This window comes from Topomyia yanbarensis, chromosome 2 (genome assembly GCF_030247195.1).
Source record: "Topomyia yanbarensis strain Yona2022 chromosome 2, ASM3024719v1, whole genome shotgun sequence".
NCBI lineage: Eukaryota > Metazoa > Arthropoda > Insecta > Diptera > Culicidae > Topomyia > Topomyia yanbarensis.
In genome coordinates, this window is record NC_080671.1 from 350,381,481 (window position 1) to 350,408,927 (window position 27,447).

Below are 27,447 nucleotides of genomic sequence, written 5' to 3' on the forward strand. Positions count from 1 at the left end.
AACGTGTAAAAAGCATTCCTCGTCAAGTTCCTTGTTTACGCGGAATAACATAAAATCTACTTTGGAGTTTGTTTCCTCCAGCTGTCATGTGCTAAACTGTCATTTGAAAAAGCTCGCTAATTGTATTGAAATGCTCTGTGCCGCTATAAAACTTATTCCGGAGACGTACAATATCGCTGCTGCTCAGGTTCCGTCCCGGAAATAGTCCGACCGAGAAGCCTCTCGGGTTGATTATTTTCGATTCGTTTTCCTCCACAGATTGAAAAGTACTCTATACAAAGCAGTGAAAAACTATTTTACTCTCGATAGTCTCAGAATCAATACAGCGGAAGCCATCGTTCTCAATAGAGAATCAACGAACACAAACGTGAGCATGAGCATGATGATCGTAAAATTCGTAGTTGCTACTCCGTGATTGACCAGAACAATCGAAATTGTACAAAGAATCAATGAATGGGGCCTGGGAATAGCTATCCATCCTCAATGTGCACGTTTCGAGAGTTCTATACTTTGAAATGACAATAACGGCGCCGGCCACGTCATTACAGTCATCAGGGAAGGGAAGGAATGTTAGTGTAACAAACGTTATTATGGAGTCCGTGTATACCTCTGCATCTCCACGTTTGCCACGGGAAGGAGTTTTTGTTAGAAGGATAGGGTAAAGATATGCTTGAAATAAGCAATCAACTCCTAAATATGAGTGAACCGGAGAAACGAGTGGATCTACAGTTTGCTTGTGAACTTTCTATTAAGTTCGCAGGGAAAGCGTTCGGAAATAATAAATAACGGACTGTTCTGTAGAGTCGCGAAACTTGAACTGACACTGCCAGCAGCTTTATTCGAACTCTGACTTTTCAGAGTATTTGGTTCTCTCTCATTCTCACTCTATATCTCTCGAATGGGTTCGGACGATTAACGGGTCATAACAGTCCTCACCCCTTAAATTTGAAAATACAATTCGAAATATCTTAAACAATTCATTGAACTTAGTAAACTAATTTTGAAAGAAATTCACTTTTTATGCTTATTCTTCTTATTCTTGTACTTATTAGCTATTCGTTCTGAGCGCCTGATAGCCTGTTTTGAGCTGTTCAATATGAACGACGAATGCCACGAATCAGTGTCCGGGGCCTGTACTGCTGCCGATCTCTCCATCTCTCCACACCTTTGTGTTCTACATCGTTTCTTTTCAGGAAATCCTCGAAAAATTTTCTCTTCACCTTCCTCGCCATCATAATCGTCGCTGTCACTGTCCGGCCATGCTCGCTTTCGGCTTGTAGTCGGTTCGTACACTTTTTCGGGTTGTCGGACTATGACGGCTCCGCTCCTCCTGAGCGATTTATCCGGCCTTATCTGGCTTCGGTGTGCTATCACCTTTATGTCGCCAAGGGCGATCTGAAAGATATTTTTGGAAATTTTCATTAGAAATTGCCCTTTGATCCATCGTGAAATATCATGAGGATTATGACTTTTGTACCATAGTACGTCTCCAATCCTCAGATTGCTTAAGTTATCGGGATCATTTAGATCATTCTCAGATTTCTGAGAAGTATCATCAGGTGGAATCGTACGTTTGAGCGATTTTGTGTAGTGTCTCTTTGGGTTCACTAAGTCTAGAATAGTCTTTGGTTTAAACGAAAATACTCTTTCTGATGGAAAGCGTCCATCATCTGTCAAACAAGAGTTACGATACGTCAATAAAAACAAATTTACTTGATCTTCTAAATCTAATTTTTTTACGTCTGGGTCTAAAAAGAATTTTTTTAGCACATCCTTTACGGTTCTCACCGACCTTTCGGCTTGTCCATTGCTAGAGGGATTATAAGGTGGACTTTTCATGACCTTTATACCTTGCTTTTCTAGGAACTCAACGAAAACGAATGAATTGGGCCACCATCGGTAACAATTACATCGGGTAGACCAAACCTAGCGAAAAACTCTATGAACTTTTTCAAAACTTTCTTAGTATCGGTCCCTTGCTTCATCCAGATAACCTCTATCCATTTGGAAAAGCTATCTACTATTAGCAGAAAGGATTTCCGGTCAAAGAAAAAGAAATCAGCATGTATTCTGCTGAATGGTTTGATTGTAGGAATCCACGATGAAGTTACCTTAGGCTTTGGAACCACCGCCATTCTATTACAAGCATCACAGGAATTCGCAAAACGCTCGATATCCGCGTTAATGCCGTACCAGTAGACTGATCGACGAACCATTTGCTTCATCTTCACCACCCCCGAGTGATTTGCGTGCAGCAATTTAAGCATCCCGTTTTGCATCGACTTAGGAATTATTACTCTATCCTGATAGAGTAAACAACCATCTACATATTCCAAGTCTTGTTGATTTGAGAAAACGTTAATAAATTGCCTATCCAACCTTTCGGGCCAGCCATTGTATAAGAATGAAATAACTTGCTGCAGGAAAACATCCTTCGACGTTTCTTTAGCTACCATCTCACTGTCTACTGGAAATTCCTGGCTGAAGTTAATATTGTTTATTGTCCCATGATCAAGTGTCCTGGGAACGTCGTGACTCAAAGGGAATCGCGAACAAAAGTCAGCGTTCCCCATCTTAGTAGATGGTCGGTATTGTATATCAAAATCGTATACCGAAACCTCTAAGATAAATCTCTGCAACCGTGTAACAAAAATCGCATGCTTACCAGTTTTCCCAAAAATTCCCACCAAAGGCTTATGATCGGTGAATACTGTGAACCTTTGTCCATATAAATACTTGTGAAATTTTTTTATTGTGCAAACCAACGCCAAAGCCTCTAAATGTAAAATGGGATACGATTTCTGAGCTGAGTTGAGTGAAAATGAAGTAAACGAAATTGGCTTCTCGACTCCGTCAATTACATGAGCTATCACTCCGCCCAAACCATAGCTTGAGGCATCAGAAACCACCACAATAGGTTTCTGTGGGTCATAATATTCAAGCAAATCTGCCTTCATCAAGGCATTTTTACTCTTTTGAAAAGCCTCGTCACAATTGGAATCCCAAACAAATTTCACATTGTTCTTTAACAAGTTATACAGATTATACAGTTTGGAAGATAAACGAGGGATAAACTTGCTGTAGTAGTTTATTAAACCCAAGAAAGACTTCAGCTCAGAAACGTTTTTGGGAACCGGAGCATCGCGAACTGTTGCAATTTTGTCAGGACATGGAAGGAGGCCTTTTTCTGTAATAATATGACCTAAGTACGGTAAATTAGATACGAAAAACTTGCATTTACTCCAGTTGACTTTGATGTTGGCATTTGCCAATCGTTCTAAAACTTTGAATAATTTCTTTCGGCAGTCTTCAATATTTTTCCCAGCAATCAAAACATCATCGAGGTAAACGAAAATGCAATCATCCAAACCCGCTAAAACTTGCTCCATTACTTGCTGGAAGATCGCAGCACTAGAGGAAGCCCCTTGAGGAAGTCTATTGTAAGTAAATAGTCCGGCTCGAAGGACCACAAATGATCACGCTGGATCTTTATGCTGCCGGTTTTCCACAGGTTTTTCTTCGTGCTTATAGCTTGCGGCGAAACAGAGTCTTATTGCACATTGAACACAACACAATTCGGCGGAGTTAGCGATAATTTCACGATAAGAACGGCGATGATTCGGAACGGAATATAAAACACAATTTTTACGATTATAAAAAACTGGCGGGTCTCGCGGTTGCGGTCTTTTCCCTTCTATATTCGATACTACTTTTTTGTCTCAAATCAATAATCTAGCCTGTCTCCCTCTGTGTGTGTTCAATCATCATTTAACGTACAAAGTGTAAAAACATTATTTTTTGGGCTCAAACTTATAAATTTAGGTGATTATATTGATGTACTGTATTTGGCGTCAACATTCCGGCCACCTTGAAACAATTGTTTCAATCAATCATGTTCATCTTGACGAAAACGACCTCCTCCCTTATCTTTAACAGAAATAAGAACACAACAGATTCGTGGTTGCTGCTTTACAGGATACAGTTCATTCAGAAGCACTGGTTGAACGAATTAGCATGACTTACACTGTTGTAATCTCTAAGCCTTGGTATGGCGGCTGTCGAACGCCAAGAAACTGATGAAACGTACTCGGTGGTGACGAAGTAAGAAGGATAGTGTATTGCGGATATTAGGCACACTGGTTTGTTTGCAGTACCTGCATGATCCAGTTTACCTGATACAGTCCAACCGAGAACTGTCTCGATGAGCATTGGAAAACCATCTCCTAGGGAAAGTCTTCTTCCGGTGTGTAAACTCTGGTATAATTCACCGCCAATGATGAGATCGATCCCATCCGAATTTTGAAACTGTGGATCTGCCAAAGTTATTTCTGGAATCCTCCATGACGACACATCGACGGAAACATTGGGTAGCTTCAAGTTTGGTTGTGATACAAGCAGAAAATTAAGTGTCGCAGTGAACGGAGACGAGATGGCCTTTATTGTTGCGGTGAGCTGACGGTTAATATTGATAGTATGCCCAACTCCTGCGACAGAAATGTCTACCGGCGAGCTTTGTCCCAATCTATCTGCAAGTCGATAGGACATAAAATTTGATGTTGACCCCGAATCAAGCAAAGCTCGTGCGATATGTGCTTGTCCATACCGGTCGACAATGTATAGACTGGCAGTTTCAAGGAAAACACAGTTGTTGATATGTTGAGCAGCCATGCTTGTGTTTGTAGAGGGCAGAACTGGTCCAGAAGATGTCGAAGGTTGGGAATGCAACTCAAGTCCTTTTTCAGGAGGAGTGACAATATTGCTATCGGAAGCATGGAGCAGCGAATGGTGTCTCTCGTTGCAATGGCGACAAGAAAACCTGGAGTTACATTTTCTATTTAAGTGCCCCGGAGACAAGCAGTTCCAGCAAAGCCTTCGTGTGGTCGCCACTTCGCAGCGCTGGTCAGCGGACATTTGGTAAAAAGTTGGGCATTGGTAGATTGAATGATGTTCTGAACATACGAGGCATCCATTACCATCATTCTGAGAATCCGGAAAACTTAAAGGAGTGGGCTGGATGGATACAGCAGCATTCGACGTCATCCTTGAAGAATGCGGTTTGCCGGCCACCATTGCATTAGGCACAGAACGATACTGAACATCGGAAGCAACAGATTTCAAAATGCGGACTCGTTGATATAGAAATTCTACCAAATCTTCATACGTAATGAAATCCTTCCCGCAGGTTTTTTCTTCAAAGCATTGAAGGGTTGTGGAATCCAGTTTATAACACAAAATACTGGTAAGTGGAGTATCCCACTGATCAACAGGCTCACCCAGCTTGGCAAGTGCCTTAACGTGTCGTTGAAAATCATCAGCTAGTGTATGCAGCTCTTGTGCTGATTCCGATAGTACAGATGGCAGCTCATACAATGCTCGAAACAGTTGGCGTCTTAATAACCTGCGGTTGTCGTATCGTCTCAAAAGAGTTTCCCAGGATACGACATAATTATCAGCTACAACATCGGTGCTCTCAAATGGTTTTTTTGCTTCACCTTCTAACGATTGTAATAAGTATTGGAGCTTAGCGACTGCGGGAATCTCAGAATTAACGTGTATCATTGATTGGAATGAATCTCGGAACGCCATCCAACGGGAGAAATCACCGTCAAATTTAGGTAAGTCAATCTTCGGGAGTCGTAAATGAAAACTCGCAGCAGTTGGTATAGAGGGAAGAATTCCTGAACTGTTGAGCATCGATTCATGTGCTCCAAGAGGACGTTTAGAAAGCAAGAAACCCTTAGCTACACAATAGCGCTCTTCGAAGTCATTACGCTCCCTGAAGCGACTATCTAACGATTCCGGTCTATCATTCTTCTCGATTTCCGCCTGAGCCTCTAGAAATTCTTGGTACGCCCGGTCTAAAACATCGATTCGCACTGATATCTGAACTCGGTCCCGATCATCTCTATACTCTTCAATAAATTTCTCCACTAACTCGCACGTAGTATAACAACCCTTCCGCTGAATAACCTTTTCAATGACAATTTTCTCGCTTTTAGACATCTTAATCATTCACTGCTGCGCCAAATCTCACACGGATATTTCCTGTTACTGTTGGATGCGTTAATACAGATTCAAAGTTTCACTTTGAAGTTAAGAAAACATCTGACCACTTTCTGCACACCTTTTTCCCACTGTGACCATTCCTATCTCTTTTGGTACTGCTACAATCTCCAATCGCCCTTCTAAGTAACACTAGCACGATTCGCTGCTGAGCCAACTGGAAACATCACACACAGCGAGGATTTTTATTCAATATCTTCGTTGATTCTCTTTTCCATTCGTACTTGGTGCTAGGTACTTTTCTGCAATTGTACACACGCACTGGTAGCACAGAAATATTATGGGACGCGTGTTCTTCACACTGAACCAATATTGGTAGGTTATTCAGCAATGCACTAGGCTGATTTGGGAATCATTTTAATCACAAAATACACTTCACGACAAACTCTGTTTCTGGATATCCTTGGCATCCGGCTCGAAGGACCAAATGATCACGCTGGATCTTTATGCTGCCGGTTTTCCACAGGTTTTTCTTCGTGCTTATAGCTTGCGGCGAAACAGAGTCTTATTGCACATTGAACACAACACAATTCGGCGGAGTTAGCGATAATTTCACGATAAGAACGGCGATGTTTCGGAACGGAATATAAAACACAATTTTTGCGATTATAAAAAACTGGCGGGTCTCGCGGTTGCGGTCTTTTCCCTTCTATATTCGATACTACTTTTTTGTCTCAAATCAATAATCTAGCCTGTCTCCCTCTGTGTGTGTTCAATCATCATTTAACGCACAAAGTGTAAAAACATTATTTTTTGGGCTCAAACTTATAAATTTAGGTGATTATATTGATGTACTGTATTTGGCGTCAACAACTGTGTTAATAACAACGAATTTTCTGGAATTTTCCGATAATGATAGTTGCGTATATACTCCCTCTAAGTCTAAAGAACAGAAGACTTTACATCCTGCTAGATTCGCAAATAAATCTTGTGCTAAGGGCAACGGATACGTGTTTGGAATGATCAATTTGTTGATTGAAACCTTGCAATCAATGACTAACCGAATTTCTTTGTTTTTCTTTACAACCACAACAACTGGAGAAGCATATTCACTCGTTTTAATTGGAGTTATTACCTTTTCTCTTTCCAGCTTTTCTAAGTGTGCAATCACCTGATCCTTCAATCTATAAGGGACATTGTATGCTTTTTTGAAAATGGGTTTGTCCTCTTTCAGTACCAAATCAGCTTCAAACCCAGCTATTGGCGTAGAAAAATCTTTTTCAAACACCTTTGCAAACTTTACCTTGATTTCCGAAACCATTGCTTCAGTATTAATTGGCATATTTATGCTATTGACACCTGACCAGTTTGCAAAGAATTCCCTCCATTGTGGATAGAAGACATCCAACCATTTTCTCCCAAAAAGAGGAATAAAATCCATATTCGAATCCAAAACAATCAATTTCAACATTTTCATAATTCCTCCAAGCATGACTTGCACCTTAACCATGCCCTTAATACCCAATTTAGACCCATTGATCACAACTAAATTCTTAGTACAAACACTCAATGGTTTACTCAAAAGTTTTTTATAAACACCATAGCTCATAACAGTGACGGCTGAGCCACAATCGATTTCCATCTTCACGGTTTTGTTTTCGATTGTCACCTTAATATAACATGGCTCACTAATTTTATTTAAAAACGTCATATTCATGCAGTCATAGTCACCTGAGTCGCTGTCGGAATCGTCGCTGTCGTCGTGTCTTGCTCTCATCCTGTTCAATAATTCCGATAACATCTTATCGCTGCTCGGACCCGGCTTGGACTCTTCCACCATGTTGACGGCGTCCCTCTTCAAATTTTTCAATTTGAAGCATCTCTTCCGCACATGTCCATGTTTGCCACAATAATCGCAAACTAAATCCGTGTTTTGGTTCTGCTCCCTACGCCTCCAAGCACCAGGACGAAAGCTGAAAACCCTGCCATCACTGCGGTTCCTGCTTCTACTGCTACTACGACTCCGATCTCTGTTATTATAAGAGCCCCTTTGCTCGTATTGACCCCTCCCGGATGGTCTTGAACCTAATCTGGTTTTAACGGAACCGCGAATGGAAGCAACCTGGCCAGAATGGCCTGACTCATTTAACAACTTCGATCTATTTGCTGCCATCTCCCAGGTGTACATAATTTTTTCTGCTGAAGCCATCGTCAGATTATCCTCAGTCAACAACTTCTTCTGCAAATCTTTATCGTAAACCCCCATAATGTATCGGTCACGAATGGCCAATTCCTTAAAATCGCCGAAGCGGCACTCCTGTGCCAAAAGCTTCAAGGCCAGGATAAAATCCTCCATACTCTCATTAGGGTGCTGCACCCTGCTATGAAATTTAAATCGCTGTATGGAGTCTGACTCCGACTTGTCGTATCTTTCCTTGAGCTTCTTGACGATTTCGTCATAAGTCAAGGTTTGAAGATCGACACCTGGATACAGGAGTTTCAACTCATCAAACACCTGCTGCCCACTGAGATAAATCAGCTGGGCTTTTTTATCTTCAGCCTTCACTTTACTAACTTGAAAATAAAATTCCAAACGTTCTACCCAATTCCCAAAGGAAGTACCATATACATATGGGTCTACTGATGCTATTACATTTGAGGCCATTGCTTTATATTGTTAAAAAAATGGAATAGAAATCACAGAAATAAAACACAGGAATTAAAAAAAATGCCCTTTGTCACTTACGGAAATGCACAATGTAGTAAATTTAAAAAAAAATAATGCTCGCTTACCGCACTGCCGGTCTTGAGTCTCACCCTTCTCAGTTCGCTTACTGCAGTCACGAGAAACTAATCCCCGCTCTCGAAAGCTTCGCCGCACTTGTGTTTTATGCTCCGGCTATCTCTATCACCAGCTGATAGCACGGTAAAAGCTCGCCTTTCGATATCGTTACCGTACCGGGCACTCACTACAACCAGCGAAAGTATATAAGCGGTACTGAAATGGAAGAAAAGAAACAATTAGTATTCAAATGAAACTTTTTGTACAAATCACAATGAACACTTTTCCTCTGTATGTTTCTAAACGCCAGACCCATAATGGTACTATCAATCCACAGTTGCGTTTAACTATAAACGTTATTTAACCTAAGCCTTTGCTATTGGTAATTACACTGCAGCTGTATACAAAAGAAAACTAACTTTTCAGCCTTCTATTGGGACTTTTCCCAAGCGGTATACTTACAACCAGCAGCTCGATGTGATAACTTCAATGCACCAGGACGAATCCACCTTTGCGGAACTCCCTTTTTTTACACACTTCACTTTTTATAATGCACACGCGCCACGGAAAATCACAAAATTTTCTCTCGTCGCCAGTTATTAAGTTCGCAGGGAAAGCGTTCGGAAATAATAAATAACGGACTGTTCTGTAGAGTCGCGAAACTTGAACTGACACTGCCAGCAGCTTTATTCGAACTCTGACTTTTCAGAGTATTTGGTTCTCTCTCATTCTCACTCTATATCTCTCGAATGGGTTCGGACGATTAACGGGTCATAACACTTTTTAGCATACAGATTCAAAGAGTTGCTCATGTTTGAAAGAAGGACTCAACTGCTAAGTTCGAGTAAAGGTTCCCCCACACTGACGCGATTTTGTCGCAGCGACTGCGAAAATTTCGCGAAGCGACTTGTCGCTAGCAACTCTGCTCATGGCGACAGATGTGCGCTCCCATACTGACGCGAACTTTTCGCGTCGGCTGTTGCGAAATTGCAGCGATTTTTGAACAATCGCTGCGTGCGAGCATTGTGTCACAGTCGCTGGGTGTTCGCCAGATATTCAAGATGGCGCAGACTAATCAACTATTGTCATTTGGCGCATCTCAACTTTACATAAGTTGACCAGAATTCCGAAAAAAATGAAAATAGTTATACGAAATCGCCTAAATTTCAAAACCAAACTGATGGACGCTTCTATACCACTACCAAGTCCAACAAAACTATTTGAAAACGAAGATTACATACCGTATGAAAGCCAGGTAAATCGAATAAATACTGGAGCGGTAAAATTGAATTGAAAGTAGGGTGGTTGGAGCTATTTACTATAATCCAGTGCTTCAAGTCCTTCGAGAATAAAAAATATTCCAAAGCGGACTCATCTTTCCAAAGAGCTGATCGAAAAATAGTTCGACGAACCCAACGATTCCGACGTAGAAGAATTAGTGAAAGCATTGGAAAAACGAAACGTCGGTAATAATACGGATGATGAGAAAGGCCTCCCGGAAAAGGACGATCATTTCTTGTTCAACGAAGATGTTTTAGCATTTTGTTTGAGGGAAGAAATTAACGCCAATGAACGGTTGAACATGTTATGCCAAAGATTCCATAACAATCTGAAATATAAGAATATAAAGTTCATACCGCAAATCGAGCGGGAGATTGAAGTTCCCCACAACATAAAGATAATCGATGAAATCTTGGGTACGGACTCGATCGGAATTCCCATGCGATCAGATGATAATCATGTTTCTTCAGCTGGACGAATAAATAGCAACCTCTCGTCGAGCAAGTTCTGTATGTTGGTTAACGGTATAACCCAATAGAGCAAGTGCACATCAAATCAAAATATACTCACACTAGCTTTGTTCCAGTACAAGGAAATCACTCCGGAGTAAACAGGAGCAAAAAATTCTTGCTCCTTTTTACTCCGGTTTGCTACCAGAAGAAGAGAGTAAAGGAACGATTTTCTCCGGAGTACTTCCAGTTTCTCCTGGAACAGACCTACTGATAGCTACTCAATTTCTCACGTGTATATGTACATGTATCTGTCCGCCTAGATTGAGAGAACATTCGAAATCAAAACCCCACTGCTTCTGGTCGGATATACGCGCAGCAACGACGAATCATCTGAATACACCTCTATCGAAGACTGCATATCAAGAAGACTGCTAACTCTATCCAGAATCTGGAGACAGTAACAGCAACGCCACTTGCGGGTACTTCCCATAGTGATGCACACACACATATACACTTTTACATTAAGCTTCCTACCTGCAGACAATAGAGGTGCTGTAACCTCTGTCGCTTCTCGTTTGTATGGGGGAAGGAAAGAGATATCAGTCTTCTTAATATGTAGTCTTCGCCTCTATGCTAACCGGATCTAATCTGCCGTACACTCAAAAAATAAATCACTTTGATTTCATGTGATTATTCTCATAAATACAAATGTTTTCAATTTCGACATAGATTACGTGATTCATATAAATCACATCTAACAACTATGTAGCGGCTATGTGAATAGCATATAAGTTTTAACTGACGTCAATCTTTGATAATCCAGCTTATATGAATTTCATGTACGAAAAAATCAACCGTGAACCGACAACTTGCTGGGTTGGTGTTGTGTTCTTCGAAAGGTTTGTATTGTTGAATTTATTTGCATGATAGATACATCTGATATTCCATTTACTTTAATTTCAGGGATCCATTGGACGAATGGCCAAATTCTCGGTCCAAAGTTACCGATCAATTACTTTTTAGTGCGGTATGTTCTATAGCACAGTATTTAATGTTAAAGTTCAAGTTTAAAAGCATGCGTTATAATAAATTGTAAAATAATCAAAGAAATAAATATAGACATCTTAGTGTTTGAAAATTAAAAATACTTTTATTGTTATATATTAGTACCATGCAAATTAAACTATCTGTTTCAAAGATAAAATTTATCTGGCTCATCAAATAGAAGTTACATGTCTTCTGTATACTGCGCAACGGAGATTCACGTAATAATTACTAAAACACAAACATGCATAATATGTTTGACTTCATGTAATATATACGTGAATTCCCTTTCCCAGGTATATGAAAAACACGTAACTTTGACCTGGTGAGCTAGATAAATATTATTTGATGAGCCAGATACTGATATATCGGTCTATCCTATATAATGTACGTGAAAAGTGTGGTGGATGAGATTCACATATGTTTTCATGTAAAAGTAACGTTATTTATTTTTTGAGTGTATACTGCCCATAAACGCAAAAGAGTCCCATGTGGATTTTTGTCGAAAATGAGTTATCCGTTGGATTGTATTCTGTATCACCACTGAATCACACTGCACAAATAAGATTACCGGGTTTGTTTAGAAAATATCAAAAAAAATACCAAAACATGGTTGTCCCATCCATTTGGCTCAATGGATGGGACAATCTTGAACAGCGTTTTTCTCGGCTTGCTGTTTTTCAACATGGGACTCTTATGCTGTTATGGGCAGTATATGCGAGAGTTAACTTACATCTCCTTGTTTATAATCCTGGTACCGAATGTGGAGACTCCCAAGTTCGGCACCAACGGGCTGGAGTGTGTGGTGTTGCAGCAGACTGGTGCGTATTTATCTGTGAGGAGAGGAGTACCGCAGCGAGTTTCCCAGGAGGGGATGCTACCGCTAGCAATGTTGATCAGTGGCGAAAGGGTCTGCGTTACAAGGCTGCTTGGTCCGATCAACGTTCCCTTTGTGATCGATGAAAACGTGGAGCTAATGATATATAGGCGATATGTTTCGCCAATTCCTATTCACTACAACATGGACGCATGTTCACAAATTGGCGGAATTCGGTCCACTAACCGAGTAATTTTTAATCGGTTCCAAAGATAGACAATATTTATGAAGCCAAGCTTCGCCGAAGGATTAAGGTGTTTTATTACCTTGTTTTACATCTTTTTGGAGTACGATGTGTATCTTATCTGAGGACAAAGTCTCCTAACAGGCGATAGTACTTTTGTCATTATACGAGAGAACAACGATTTCTACTTTGTAGATCCAACCAGCGGTAAAAAATACTCCAGCTCCGATACGTACTGTCCTTTAAGTAGAATTTACTACTTTGTCAATCAGGACAACGTCTAGGGAAATATTCAAAAAGAGAACCGGGTGTTCCTGACGCAGCTAGATGTGAACAAATCAGCCTACTGAAGACCGCTATTCAATCGATCTCATGAAGCTCCCACCGGTTGTATTCACGATGGAATTTACTTGTACAAAAATGCACTGAATGTACGAGATTTGTAAAAAACTATTGAAAAAAAGATTGTTAAGAAGATTGCAATTTGGAGAACGCACCGTAAAATTACATGGAACCGGTTAGTTTATGAAGCTATCAATTGTGTATTCTCGGATGGTATGCTATAGCAAAAAACGCAATAACTATATTCTAGTTTCAGCCATATAAGTAACCAACTTGCATACGCCCTTCCCAACTTTCAGTCGGACACTAGTCTGGAAACTAATACGAATAGCAATCTGGAACTGTTCAGTCAACTGTTATCCTTTCTTCAATAGTATATACAATATAAAGTATGCTGCAATTTAAACTTTAAACTTGCTTTTCTAGAAATCAATATATTGTCACTTAGCCCGGTCTGACGTAACTCCGACCAGTTCGCTCTCAGCAAGACTTATTCATTACCAGCCATCGAAGTTTAGTCTTTGGTCGTGGTTGCCGAACGAACCATCGCAGATCCGGATCGCAAGAATCTGGGGGATTTGTGTAATCCTCTATTTTCTCCACAGTTATTTCCACCAAACCTTATGACACTGTTGCTATAATTTGTATTTTTCGTAATTTTGCAGTTTTATTACGTACGAAAATCTGTTAGTTTACACTGTACATCAGGTCAAGGAAAAGCATTTTTGGTTAAAGTTAACAATTAACATAAGGAGCGAATAATTATTTATAATCTTTTGCGCAGCGAATGCCTGCTCAGCTTTATACTCGTCGAAAGCCTCTACGAGGACAACCCGCTTGATCTCGCTACATCTTACGAAGTAAGATAGCTCATTTAGAATTTTATCCATGGTATTGCTCAATTGGGGGCTTCTGCAGATCATTCTCGACAGTTTCACCGGGTGTCCGACGGTTCCATACAAATAGCTACATTGGACCCACAGTACGATGTACGGGTGATTGGTAGTTAGTTTGCACCGCTTCTCCTTCTATCGCTGTATTGTAGCACAATCTGTATCTGCTTCGTAAGCGGAACCACTCACAGGGGCAATGGTACTTACCCAGCCCAGGTAGTACTTTAATATCGCCGTTAGTAGTGCGCTGATGAAAACATGTGTATCCTTAATGTCGGCCAGCAATAGCAGGTAACAAAGATCGTTCATAAAATTATTATCAATTTTAAGCGCAGCCCGATTAGAACATGTACTGCTTTGAGTTCCAAGAGTGCACGCACCACTGCTTAGCGTTAGCCACATGGAATTTACCAGTTTGGGTACAGTAAAAAAATCCACTGGGCACTGCTGCGTTATGCCGGCAGCCAGCATTATCTGTAGTAATAAATTAACACACCTGTTTGAACAGGTAAGTGAAGGGTTTCTATCAAGCCTACCTGGAGTAACTGCGGCTACCTGTAGCTTGCGTTTTCCGCCGCCATTCTTAAACGACACAGCATTGATTCAAATATACTCATGTGTTCCGAGCTGAATGCTTCAATTTCCTGCAGCATGTCATCGTTAGTTGAACGCACAGCACAATTCCTAGATGTGCCTTTTTGTGCAAAGGTCTCCCGTGATAATTGGTTGCAGTGGAAAGAACTTCCCCGCTAAACGCTTTTTGTCTAGTCAGTACTATGGTTTCACTATTCCGTCGATTTTTACCACCGGCGCAACCATCGCTCGCTGTCACTTGACTGCTAATGTTCGTATTGACCTCGATGAAAGCTGCCATACTGACTATAGTCGTCTAAACTTGTGCAATTCAGAGGCTGTGGAATATCAATACTGGTATCTAAACTAAGTCTTCGAAAACACTCGAAATCACTAGAAATTGATGCTAGACTGCTTCGGTGCGATGGCGTGGTTGACTTGATGAAAACGCCCAAGGTTCCGTTCCACCATACCCTGAGTCAAGGCCACTTTTGGTTGAAAGTCTCGGATCTGCCAGATGCTCCAAATGCGCAAACTCGATTGGCAGTGGTGGCCTTTGTCTGTGGTTGTACGAAGTATCATATTACGTCAAAGTGGACGAAGTAACAGTAAACGACCGTAGTGACGTTGTACCTATGGAGCTACGATCACTTTCCGACGTATGTCGGCCGTTGTATAGTGCATTCTGACCGATACTTGGCAGTTCATAGCCCAAGTAGGTGGAAGTGGATACTTTTTTACTGCTGTTGCTGCTACTGTTGGCTACTGAAACACGTAAGCATACTTAATGGTTTTTCGAGTTTTTAATCAATGTACCTTCAAACTGCTGTCCTGGAAGACTATAGGTGCAGAACCAAAAATCATTTCGGCCATCGACGTGGTATCGCTTTTGGTATAGCTGTTGTCTGCCGCTAGAAGCATAATTGTCCCATGTGTATAGGGATTCCCATAGCACATGGGACAGTTATGCTTCTAGCGGCAGTTGTGCTGATATAAAATTTTGCGATGATAAAATTTCCCACGCTGTTGGATCGCTTTGTGGCTTTGTATTGCGGTACTGCAAGTGGACGTTGTTGCTGCATTGGATTCGCCGGAAATTTTCTCGACCGCACTGGAATCAAACAGTAGTTTACGACCTCGAATGTCACATTCGCAGACAAGAACACGAACCTGGTCAGCGGTGAAAGTTGATTCTTCTGAGGTATATTTCTGTGTTGCTGAACTAGCACTGCGCTTCTTGGTATACTATAGTTGAAAACAGATTGTTGAATAATGCAATATTTATAGTCAACTGATTTACTATCCTCTCTTCTTGTTTGTTTTCTTACTGTGTCTAGACTGTGTCGAGCAAACGACCTGCTTCACGCAAAGATGTTTTAAATACAAAGACACGCGGACAAATACACTATTCTCACTGAATGGCTGATAAAACAATCGAAAAATATTTTTTTTAATTTTAGGACAACATACGTCGTATTACCATGAGATTAAAATTGAGGTTGTCCCATCTAGCTACTATAGTTTGCAAATGTCACTTTGTGTCGCTTGTAATGCGAAATTCGCGCCGGTGTGGGCACACATGCGAATCGCACTGTCGCAGGAAGCGCGACGAAATCGCTAAGCGAAATTTTCGCAGTCGCTGCGACATAATCGCGTCAGTGTGGGGGAACCTTAAACCGGACAAACGAGTGAATCAATTGTTTACTAGACGGCGCCCGTGGTTGAGTAGTAAGCGTGACCGCCACTCATTCTACTGAACTGGATTCAATCTCAGCCGAGATTTTTGTGAGGTGAAAAATCTTTGGTCACGTCTTCCTTCGAAATGAGTCCTGTGGTGGTGTGTGCGTGGAAGGTGTGAGTTTTAGCGTTCGAGTCCAGGGGTGCATATCTGTCTGTTGGCGTGGATGCTCACTAATTACGTAATAATGTGATGGCGAAGGGCTCGAGTCTTTGTCGCTTGCGTTAGCGTGTGAGTAACTTCGCGTGCATAAATTCGATGTTATAATAGTGTGGCCATTTGCCTATTCGCATGCATTCTTGATGATTGCGCGCGGAACGTGAGTCTGATGCTTAATTTTTAGTGGATGATACAGATGCTAGAAGAGTCAGTTTCCCCATATCACTAGAGTTCCCGGTCATGTCGCTGTGGAACAGAATTCGATTATCACTGTTCTAGTCAATATACATATTCATTACATTATGGACCAGGCAAACCCCTAATTTTTTTTTTTCTATTATTATTATCCTGAGTAGCTGGACGAGTGAAGAAGGGGATTTTACAAAAAGAATCTGCCCATAAAAGACATAAGAATTATTTATCCACTATTCTCCACAAAGTTTGCTCGAACCGATTTTCCGTCTGGTTCGACGCAAACAGACCACTCCGAGAAGGTTGCTTATCATTTCTGAGAGCCGGTGTGCTTGGTCGAGTTAAATAATCGGAAGAACAAATCCTGACTAATTAACTATCTCTTAGGTGCCAATCCTGCACTCCTTTCCTGAACTAGCCTCATACCCACGGTCAAAAGAGTCGACAACTAGTAAGATCCACATGTACCCCACCAAAGCAAATTGATCAACTTGCAAGTAGGAGCACACATCTATCAAAACCAACCAAGAAGACTTCCGAACCAATGAGAATGAAGCATGTCAGTCGAAGGCCACATGCCCAATACCATCTCGTACAGTTCCTGAAATTAAGAATTGTTTGTTATCCTACTCCTAACAACGCATGCTAAGTCGTCAGTGATGCAATTGAAACTTCGCATTTGTTTTCGCTTCTGCCTTCTTACTAATCATCTATTGAGTCCCCTAGGTCTGAAGAGGATCAATCGACTATTAGTAAATCAGAAAGCGCTGTCAACCGTAATGTCCACGAATACTAAATTCCCTCCAGCTATTCTACCAGTTATTCTTTCTGTTCTAGTGTGTATTAATGATTCCTTAAATGATTGTTGCATCAGATTGAATTATTCTGTTGTAACACCACTATTAGGGTGGCACGAGGATGTATGAAAAAATTGAATACCGCAGAACCAAGTTAGAAAAAGTCGTTATTCTTCAACGAACTCCTACGCTAAATCTGAATCAAATCTGTTGGCACATGTTTTAGCATAAATGATTCTAAGTTTGTAAGGACTTTACTATGAGAAAATAATACATTTTCATTAAATTCATAACTATGCCGTCTGGTGCCCCTGAAAAATAAATTGTATGCTACATTCTATAGATTCAGTCAAGTAGAACAACTTCTTCTAAAGACAGTTCATAGCTATGACAACTGGTTCATGAGTTATTTTGCAAAATTAAACTTTCGTTGCTCTGAAAGTTATGAAAATAGTGCTGTCCCTGGGTACCCGGCGAGTTTAACCTTCAATCACATGAACCTTGACGTATTTGTTGTGGTCACCAGTTATGCCGTTGGTGTAAAGCGGAAATATAGTTCAGATGGTATCATCGGAAACATGGGATCAAAAGGACTTGAGATCGAATTGTAACAGAATTATTTTGAAGTAGAATACTTCTAACGTTTCAATATGGGGTCCCGTTTCAAAAATTTCAGTTGAGAAATTTTCCCAGGTTTGAAATGCGAATATCTTCCGTTGTACTGGACGAAATCGTAATATTTTTGCACTATCTGATCGGAAATTTGTGCACGTATTTCGTATTAAATTTCGGAATTAGTGCGACTACTATAAATAAACCAAAACAAGGATTTTTAGAAAATCCTTCGGAAACAGCGAGGAAAATATGCAATTTGCCAGCATATCCCACACAGAGCCGTCAAAAAGGAGCATGTAAGCGTTTCATTACATACGGGAATGTTATATATACAGGTCACGCGAGCTTGTTTTGTATCAGTGGGTGCTCGCTTACCACACGAGCAACATGCTCGTCCGGACGGTACAATGAGCGGTATCATGTTTGCGTTCCCTACCAAGCGTCATCGCAAGGTTCTTCGTGATAAAATCCAGGGAATCACCAAATCCGCCATTCGGCGTCTGGCTCGTCGTGGTGGTGTAAAATGCATTTCCGATTTAATCTACGAATGCTGATGGTGTGCAGGAAAATGTCATCCGAGATGCCGTGACCTATACTGAGCGGCAGGGACGCACATTGTATGGATTTGGAAGTTGAAAAGGTAGAACTCACTTGTATCATTATAAAAAAGGCCCTTTTCAGGGCCACCAAACTCATTTCAAAGAATAAGTTTGCATTTTCTGTTTCATGTACTGTTTCTCCCTGGAGAGCAATTTGGGTTAAACCCAAAATTATGATTTATTTCAGTACGCAAATTGCAAATATGGTCAGAAACAAACTGGAGTGAAGTGGAAAATATTTTACCTAGGCGCATTCAAAAAAGGTTTCAATTCTCAAACATTTTACCAATGTGCCGTATTACATTACTCTCTTTACCCTGAGTGTTCGATAATCTCCGTATTGGAAACACAATTTCAATTTTGTTCTTTATCAAAAATATGTGGTCAACCAACGAAGGGGTGGAGCTTCGAAGAACACATATTGAGGACAACACAAAAAAGGACGAGCTTACATTGTGCTGTAGTCAGGTAGGGTGATGAGCCTATTTTGGCACCATTAGGGAGAGGGTCGCACTATTTTTTGAACAACTTTAAAAGAAGCCATATTATCTATAACCTTTCTCAGAATAAAATATCAGTGTACTGTTTCTTAAACAACGATATAATGCTCATTTAGCAGAATTGCCTCAATTTTCAGCATAAATGAAAATAAATATTCCATTCTGTGCATCTATTCCCACCTCAACGATCCAATTATCGCCTCATGGGTGTGCCAATTTCCACCTCATCGAAAAACAATCTAGTTGAAACGCAATGCCTCATATTCCATTTGCGTCGATTCTAACTAGGTATCCAGATCATGGACGCCACCGTGTGATTTGTAAAACGAATCATTCTGCTTTTTTCAGTCGATCAAAACAAACGTAAACATCACGCACATCAATGAAACTCATCAGCTGTTAGTAGAAGAGCGCCCAGAATTGCGCACGCGGAAAAAAACCATTCGAAGGTTAGCAACTAGAATGACAAGTTTCACAACACACATTGCTTTCTCGAGATCGAATTGTATGTGCAGATGAAAATAAAATATCTGCAATCAACAATTAGTTGAATAACTTGAAGTAATTGATTACTTATACCTGAAATTGCATTACATTATATTTACAAGTTCATGTTTTGGTTTGGCCGCACTGGTGATTCTTTTCTGTATGATGGATACAAAAAGTTGGTTTTGATTGTGGTAGTGTATCAGCAAAACATGCCAATAATAGGAACCCCCGTATTTAGTTTTATCCTATTATAACACTAGGCCTATTCTAGTGTTTGACGAGTGATTTTAAAGTGAAATTATTATAAAAAGGTTCTCCAGCTAAAATAAAGGTATGTATCAGTGCAATGTTTAGTATATTTGTGCTGGAATAACGAGATATGAGGCGGTAAATGCTGGCTCGTAAAAGTTTATTTTGCTAAGCGCCGTTGCATCCAGTTTCGGTTCACTATGTGAGTGAGGCGGATTAGTAGATATTTCAATAAGGTGATTTTGTTTTAATTAAAAGTTGGATTTAGAGGATAGTTCTAAATACATATGTGCACAACAAATAAAGAATAAAACTTGAGCTTATTTTTTCTCACCTGTTTTAGCCAAATCGATAGTGCCATTATCTCATATGCTTGGTTCGAAACCAAGGGGTACGAAATAGGGTCACAATAGGCTCTACTGCCATAATAGGCACATCACCCTATAAAAACTCAGCATGCTGTTGCTCACGCTCAGTTCGTTTCCAGCATCAGCATGCAGCAGTTCGTTTGCAGCATCTCCCGCAAAATTCAAACTGCCGTCCGTTTGCTGCTGTCAGAAGAGTTGGTCAAGCACGCCGTCTCAGATGGCACCAAAACTGTTACCATATACACCAGCTCCAAGTAAATTTCGAACACTGCCCAAACAAAAGGCCCTTTTCAGGGCCATCAATTTATCAACAAAGAATGAAATTGAAGTTTTGTTATTACAAGCATCATAAAGTGGCTTGTCAAGAGCGTTGGATGGTAAGTGAGCCACTTGTGAACAATACCGAATACCGTCGCTTTCACGTAGAATGGCACAAAATCAAAAGTTATTTGTGATTTATAAACAGTTTAGTGTAATGATTCAATTGACAAAAAATCGAACGTTTTCTAACGTTTCGATATAAGTGCTCCGTTTCAAAATTTTCGGCCAGAATGCTGCCTGTTTTTTCAAACGTGAAAGTCTGCTGTTGTATTGAATGAAAACCTTCGATTTTTGCGCTGATTGGAAATAGTTGTGACTAAATCTGTAGAATGTACAATTACTGAAAATAACGGATTTTGTGAAAGCTGTGGTTGGTCCGTACAATTCGATTCCAAGCGAGCCAGACTAGTTTTCGTTGGAAGATCCACCTCTGACAATAGAAGTAAACTTTTATTTTGAATTCAACTACAACTTCTTGAAAACAGCACAGCTAAAAAACTTTTGGGAAAAACGCGCAAGCCTAAATTTTCCACTATAATGGAAACTGCCTGTGCCCCCACCGCACAGCATCATCAAGATTGATAGTAATTCAAGCTGGGAGGAAAAAGGTTGTAAGGCAATGGAAAACGAAAATTTCATTTATATCTTACTGGAATATAATTGGCTGGTCCTGAAAAGAACTTGTTGGTTTGTGGTTTATTTTGGGTCACAATTTAGGCCTGCTCGATTGCTGATAGCTGTGAATTTCTCGCAGGGCGACTGTTTCTGTTCAGTAGTGATGAGGCTTCCTAACGCCAACCGTGACTGGGGCACTTTTACACGGCCTTCGTTGCTTACTGCTTGCGGGGAGGCTTTCCTCCGGTGGACTTACGAGCGGTCTGTTTGGTACGGGCCATTTATCAACAAAGAATCGAATTGAAATTTTGTTATTACAAGCATCCGAAAGTAGCTTGCCAAGAGCGTTCGATGGCAAGTGAGCTACTTGTGAACAATATCGTCGATTTCACGTAGAATGACACAAAATAAAAAGTTATCATTTGTGTGTTTGTTTACAGTTTCGCCTAGTAAGCATTCAAAAAAGGTTTCAATTCTCAAACATTTTACCAAGGTGCCGTATTACATTACTCTTTTTACCCTGAATGTTCGATAACTTCCGTATTGGAAACACAATTTCAATTTTGTTCTTTATCAAAAATATGTGGTCGACCAACGAAGGGGTGGAGCTACGAATAACACATATTGAGGACAACACAAAAAAGGACGAGCTTACATTGTGCTGTAGTCAGGTATAAAAACTGAGCATGCTGTTGCTCACGCTCAGTTCGTTTCCAGCATCAGCATGCAGCAGTTCGTTTGCAGCATCTCCCGCAAAATTCACACCGCTGTCCGTTTGCTGCTGTCAGAAGAGTTGGCCAAGCACGCCGTCTTCGATGGCACCAAAACTGTTACCATATACACCAGCTCCAAGTAAATTTCGAACACTGCCCAAACAAAAGGCGCTTTTCAGGGCCATCAATTTATCGACAAAGAATGAAATTGAAGTTTTGTTATTACAAGCATCAGAAAGTGGCTTGTCAAGAGCGTTGGATGGTAAGTGAGCCACGTGTGAACAATATCGTCGCTTTCAAGTAGAATGGCACAAAATAAAAAAGTTATTTGTGTGATTTGTAGACAGGTTAGTGTAATGATTCAATTTACAAAAATCGAACGTTTCGATATAGGTGCTCCGTTTCAAAATTTTCGGCCAGAATGTTGCCTGTTTTTTCTAAAAGTGAAAATCTGCTGTTGTACTGAATGAAAACCTTCGATTTTTGCGCTGATTGGAAATAGTTGTGACTAGTTGTGTAGAATGTAAAATTACTGAAAATAACAGATTTTGTGAAAGCAGTGGTTGGTCCGTACAATTCGATTCCAAGCGAGCCAGACTAGTTTTCGTTGGAAGGTCCATCTCTGACAATAGAAATAAACTATTTTATTTTGAATTCAACTACAACTTCCTTGAAAACAGCACAGCTAAAATCTTTTGGGAAAAACGCGCAAACCTAAATTTTCCACTATAATAAAAACTAGTGCCCCGCCGCACAGCATCATCAAGATTGATAGTAATTCAAGCCGGGAGGATAGGGGGAAGGAGGTTGTAAGGCAATTGAAAATTTCATTTATAATAATAATACTTTATAATTAGCTGGTCCTGAAAAGAACTTGTTGGTTTGTGGTTTATTTTGGGTCACAATTTAGGCCTGCTCGATTGCTGATAGCTGTGAATTTCTCGCAGGGCGACTGTTTCTGTTCAGTAGTGATGAGGCTTCCTAACGCCAACCGTGACTGGGGCACTTTTACACGGCCTTCGTTGCTTACTGCTTGCGGGGAGGCTTTCCTCCGGTGGACTTACGAGCGGTCTGTTTGGTACGGGCCATTTATCAACAAAGAATCGAATTGAAATTTTGTTATTACAAGCATCCGAAAGTAGCTTGCCAAGAGCGTTCGATGGCAAGTGAGCTACTTGTGAACAATATCGTCGATTTCACGTAGAATGACACAAAATAAAAAGTTATCATTTGTGTGTTTGTTTACAGTTTCGCCTAGTAAGCATTCAAAAAAGGTTTCAATTCTCAAACATTTTACCAAGGTGCCGTATTACATTACTCTTTTTACCCTGAATGTTCGATAACTTCCGTATTGAAAACACAATTTCAATTTTGTTCTTTATCAAAAATATGTGGTCGACCAACGAAGGGGTGGAGCTACGAATAACACATATTGAGGACAACACAAAAAAGGACGAGCTTACATTGTGCTGTAGTCAGGTATAAAAACTGAGCATGCTGTTGCTCACGCTCAGTTCGTTTCCAGCATCAGCATGCAGCAGTTCGTTTGCAGCATCTCCCGCAAAATTCACACCGCTGTCCGTTTGCTGCTGTCAGAAGAGTTGGCCAAGCACGCCGTCTTCGATGGCACCAAAACTGTTACCATATACACCAGCTCCAAGTAAATTTCGAACACTGCCCAAACAAAAGGCGCTTTTCAGGGCCATCAATTTATCGACAAAGAATGAAATTGAAGTTTTGTTATTACAAGCATCAGAAAGTGGCTTGTCAAGAGCGTTGGATGGTAAGTGAGCCACGTGTGAACAATATCGTCGCTTTCAAGTAGAATGGCACAAAATAAAAAAGTTATTTGTGTGATTTGTAGACAGGTTAGTGTAATGATTCAATTTACAAAAATCGAACGTTTCGATATAGGTGCTCCGTTTCAAAATTTTCGGCCAGAATGTTGCCTGTTTTTTCTAAAAGTGAAAATCTGCTGTTGTACTGAATGAAAACCTTCGATTTTTGCGCTGATTGGAAATAGTTGTGACTAGTTGTGTAGAATGTAAAATTACTGAAAATAACAGATTTTGTGAAAGCAGTGGTTGGTCCGTACAATTCGATTCCAAGCGAGCCAGACTAGTTTTCGTTGGAAGGTCCATCTCTGACAATAGAAATAAACTATTTTATTTTGAATTCAACTACAACTTCCTTGAAAACAGCACAGCTAAAATCTTTTGGGAAAAACGCGCAAACCTAAATTTTCCACTATAATAAAAACTAGTGCCCCCGCCGCACAGCATCATCAAGATTGATAGTAATTCAAGCCGGGAGGATAGGGGGAAGGAGGTTGTAAGGCAATTGAAAATTTCATTTATAATAATAATACTTTATAATTAGCTGGTCCTGAAAAGAACTTGTTGGTTTGTGGTTTATTTTGGGTCACAATTTAGGCCTGCTCGATTGCTGATAGCTGTGAATTTCTCGCAGGGCGACTGTTTCTGTTCAGTAGTGATGAGGCTTCCTAACGCCAACCGTGACTGGGGCACTTTTACACGGCCTTCGTTGCTTACTGCTTGCGGGGAGGCTTTCCTCCGGTGGACTTACGAGCGGTCTGTTTGGTACGGGCCATTTATCAACAAAGAATCGAATTGAAATTTTGTTATTACAAGCATCCGAAAGTAGCTTGCCAAGAGCGTTCGATGGCAAGTGAGCTACTTGTGAACAATATCGTCGATTTCACGTAGAATGACACAAAATAAAAAGTTATCATTTGTGTGTTTGTTTACAGTTTCGCCTAGTAAGCATTCAAAAAAGGTTTCAATTCTCAAACATTTTACCAAGGTGCCGTATTACATTACTCTTTTTACCCTGAATGTTCGATAACTTCCGTATTGGAAACACAATTTCAATTTTGTTCTTTATCAAAAATATGTGGTCGACCAACGAAGGGGTGGAGCTACGAATAACACATATTGAGGACAACACAAAAAAGGACGAGCTTACATTGTGCTGTAGTCAGGTATAAAAACTGAGCATGCTGTTGCTCACGCTCAGTTCGTTTCCAGCATCAGCATGCAGCAGTTCGTTTGCAGCATCTCCCGCAAAATTCACACCGCTGTCCGTTTGCTGCTGTCAGAAGAGTTGGCCAAGCACGCCGTCTTCGATGGCACCAAAACTGTTACCATATACACCAGCTCCAAGTAAATTTCGAACACTGCCCAAACAAAAGGCGCTTTTCAGGGCCATCAATTTATCGACAAAGAATGAAATTGAAGTTTTGTTATTACAAGCATCAGAAAGTGGCTTGTCAAGAGCGTTGGATGGTAAGTGAGCCACGTGTGAACAATATCGTCGCTTTCAAGTAGAATGGCACAAAATAAAAAAGTTATTTGTGTGATTTGTAGACAGGTTAGTGTAATGATTCAATTTACAAAAATCGAACGTTTCGATATAGGTGCTCCGTTTCAAAATTTTCGGCCAGAATGTTGCCTGTTTTTTCTAAAAGTGAAAATCTGCTGTTGTACTGAATGAAAACCTTCGATTTTTGCGCTGATTGGAAATAGTTGTGACTAGTTGTGTAGAATGTAAAATTACTGAAAATAACAGATTTTGTGAAAGCAGTGGTTGGTCCGTACAATTCGATTCCAAGCGAGCCAGACTAGTTTTCGTTGGAAGGTCCATCTCTGACAATAGAAATAAACTATTTTATTTTGAATTCAACTACAACTTCCTTGAAAACAGCACAGCTAAAATCTTTTGGGAAAAACGCGCAAACCTAAATTTTCCACTATAATAAAAACTAGTGCCCCCGCCGCACAGCATCATCAAGATTGATAGTAATTCAAGCCGGGAGGATAGGGGGAAGGAGGTTGTAAGGCAATTGAAAATTTCATTTATAATAATAATACTTTATAATTAGCTGGTCCTGAAAAGAACTTGTTGGTTTGTGGTTTATTTTGGGTCACAATTTAGACCCGCTCGATTTTTGATAGCTGTAAATTTTTCGCAGGGCGATAGTTTCTGTTCGGTAGCGATGAGGCTTCTTAACGCCAATCGTGACTGGGGCACTCTTACACTGCCTTCATTGCCAACTGCTTGCGGGGAGCCTTTCTTCCGGTGGAGCGGTTTTTTTTTGGTACAGGCCATGTAGCGAAAAATGCTGATCTGCTACTTCTCTGATGCTGGTAGTAGGACGACGGTCAAACGCTCGTTTTCGTGCCTTCATTCATAAAAGTTCAACAATATTTTCAAAGAATGTTGCAAATTGTCAACTTGATAATTCCAAAAATACTCCAAATAAACTATGAATGTGCTAAAGTCGACAAAATCGCATAGAAATTGCTTATTCCAGAGCAGAATTTACCGGTCTAAAGTGTATTCTACTTCACTCCGGTTATGTCTCTGACATTACCCACCCATCTTTTTTTATGTATTTTTTTGGTACAATAATATACGTTGAGCAAATTAAAATTGAAACGAAACTGAAGCGGGGAAGATTCTTGAAGTTGAGTTGAAGTCAGTTGAAGTTCAACTGATGTTCATTATATTCCTTTAAAGCTGGAACTAGAACTGCTATGGATTGCTCGGTGAAATGAAGGTAGGTCAATTGAGTAAGCTGGGCGATATCGGTCACTACACGCCAGTAAGAATGTCTCTGGCCATGAAGCACGATTCGATTTTAACCAAAACATCAAATCATCCAGGGATTACGATAACGTTAGAACATAACTTAGCTAAAATATACAATAAACGAGGTTCACAACGCAGCGTTTCGCCGCAAGTTAAATAACACGTCAGGAATAACGGTTATGATCTCCCTGATTACTTTATTTGAAACTAACAATTCTACATACTAACGTTCCCGCTTTACATGCAGCAAAAAAGATAAAATTAAGAACCGAACTCATGTCCTTCAGATTATCTATTTATGACGCTCGCATCTGAACTATAAAACCGCCTATGTTGATAGCTGCCTAATTCGGTTTATGACTAGCATATCACGGTTAATTTGATTGAATTATCAGCCAGAGTATCCAGATAAATTTAATTTTCATCAACGATGTAGACACTTAAGCATTGTATAAAGAATAACTTTTGAATCAGAAGTCGTAGCCTATTACACTCTTCGGGGAAGTTGTACACGGTACTCGTATCTACCGAAATAAGCATAGCATATATTTTTAGAATACATAGAAACATGTCTACGAAATATTAAATAATGTGGATCGTTTATCCATGTTAAATAACATAAAAACTTTAAACCATTTGTGCTAAAATATAGTGCAACCTATCAAATCAACATTTTGCATGGTGGAATGAGGCCGCATAGCGATTAGTTTTAGATCGGTTCCACTGAATTCTAAAATTTGTGCCACCCTAACCACTATGCTTGTTTAATATAGTGGATATTGTTAAAAGTGATCCTCCTCATCAGACGTCCTCTCGTCCTCACTCCTAGTTTTCCTAACCTTGTTAAGTGCCTCTCCCGTCGGCCATTCTATCTGCTTATTTGATTCAATTAGGAAGATTAATGTGTTACAGCTAAATCACTGAGAACAGACACCCAGGAGTCGAACAAACAAGTTTAAAAGACTTGTTTTGCTATTTGAACCAATCTCCGCTAGACCACTACGGTCATCATATTGCCATCATCCAGTATAATTGTAATAGTTACTTGGG

The 27,447-nt window shown here is 40.2% G+C and overlaps 1 protein-coding gene and 1 pseudogene across 2 annotated transcripts; both read right to left on the bottom strand.

Annotated features, from left to right (window-relative positions):
- Positions 1-774: 774 nt before the first annotated feature.
- On the bottom strand, positions 775-9,550 carry LOC131684227 (uncharacterized). Of its 2 annotated transcripts, XR_009304631.1 has the most exons (3): positions 9,248-9,550; positions 8,797-9,001; positions 775-1,395 (listed from the first exon to the last, which is right to left on the bottom strand). XR_009304631.1 is itself a non-coding variant. In XM_058966918.1 (2 exons), the coding sequence occupies exons 1-2, from the start codon at positions 8,357-8,359 to the stop codon at positions 1,340-1,342; spliced, it is 681 nt and encodes a 226-aa protein (XP_058822901.1). In that variant the 5' UTR covers positions 8,360-8,387; the 3' UTR covers positions 775-1,339. The 2 variants fall into 2 exon arrangements, 1 of the variants encoding a protein (XP_058822901.1); XM_058966918.1 differs by lacking the exons at positions 8,797-9,001; positions 9,248-9,550 and adding an exon at positions 7,735-8,387.
- Positions 9,551-12,027: 2,477 nt separating this feature from the next.
- LOC131680677 (uncharacterized) lies at positions 12,028-15,352 on the bottom strand (annotated as a pseudogene).
- Positions 15,353-27,447: the final 12,095 nt, after the last annotated feature.

Excerpts from the sequence above, each read along its gene's own strand:
- LOC131684227 (XM_058966918.1), bottom strand. The coding sequence starts at position 8,359 with ATGGAGGATTTTATCCTGGCCTTGAAGCTTTTGGCACAGGAGTGCCGC. Across the intron at positions 1,396-7,734 it reads CGATTCCGACAGCGACTCAG|ATCGCCCTTGGCGACATAAA; the intron begins GTGACTATGACT and ends AATATCTTTCAG.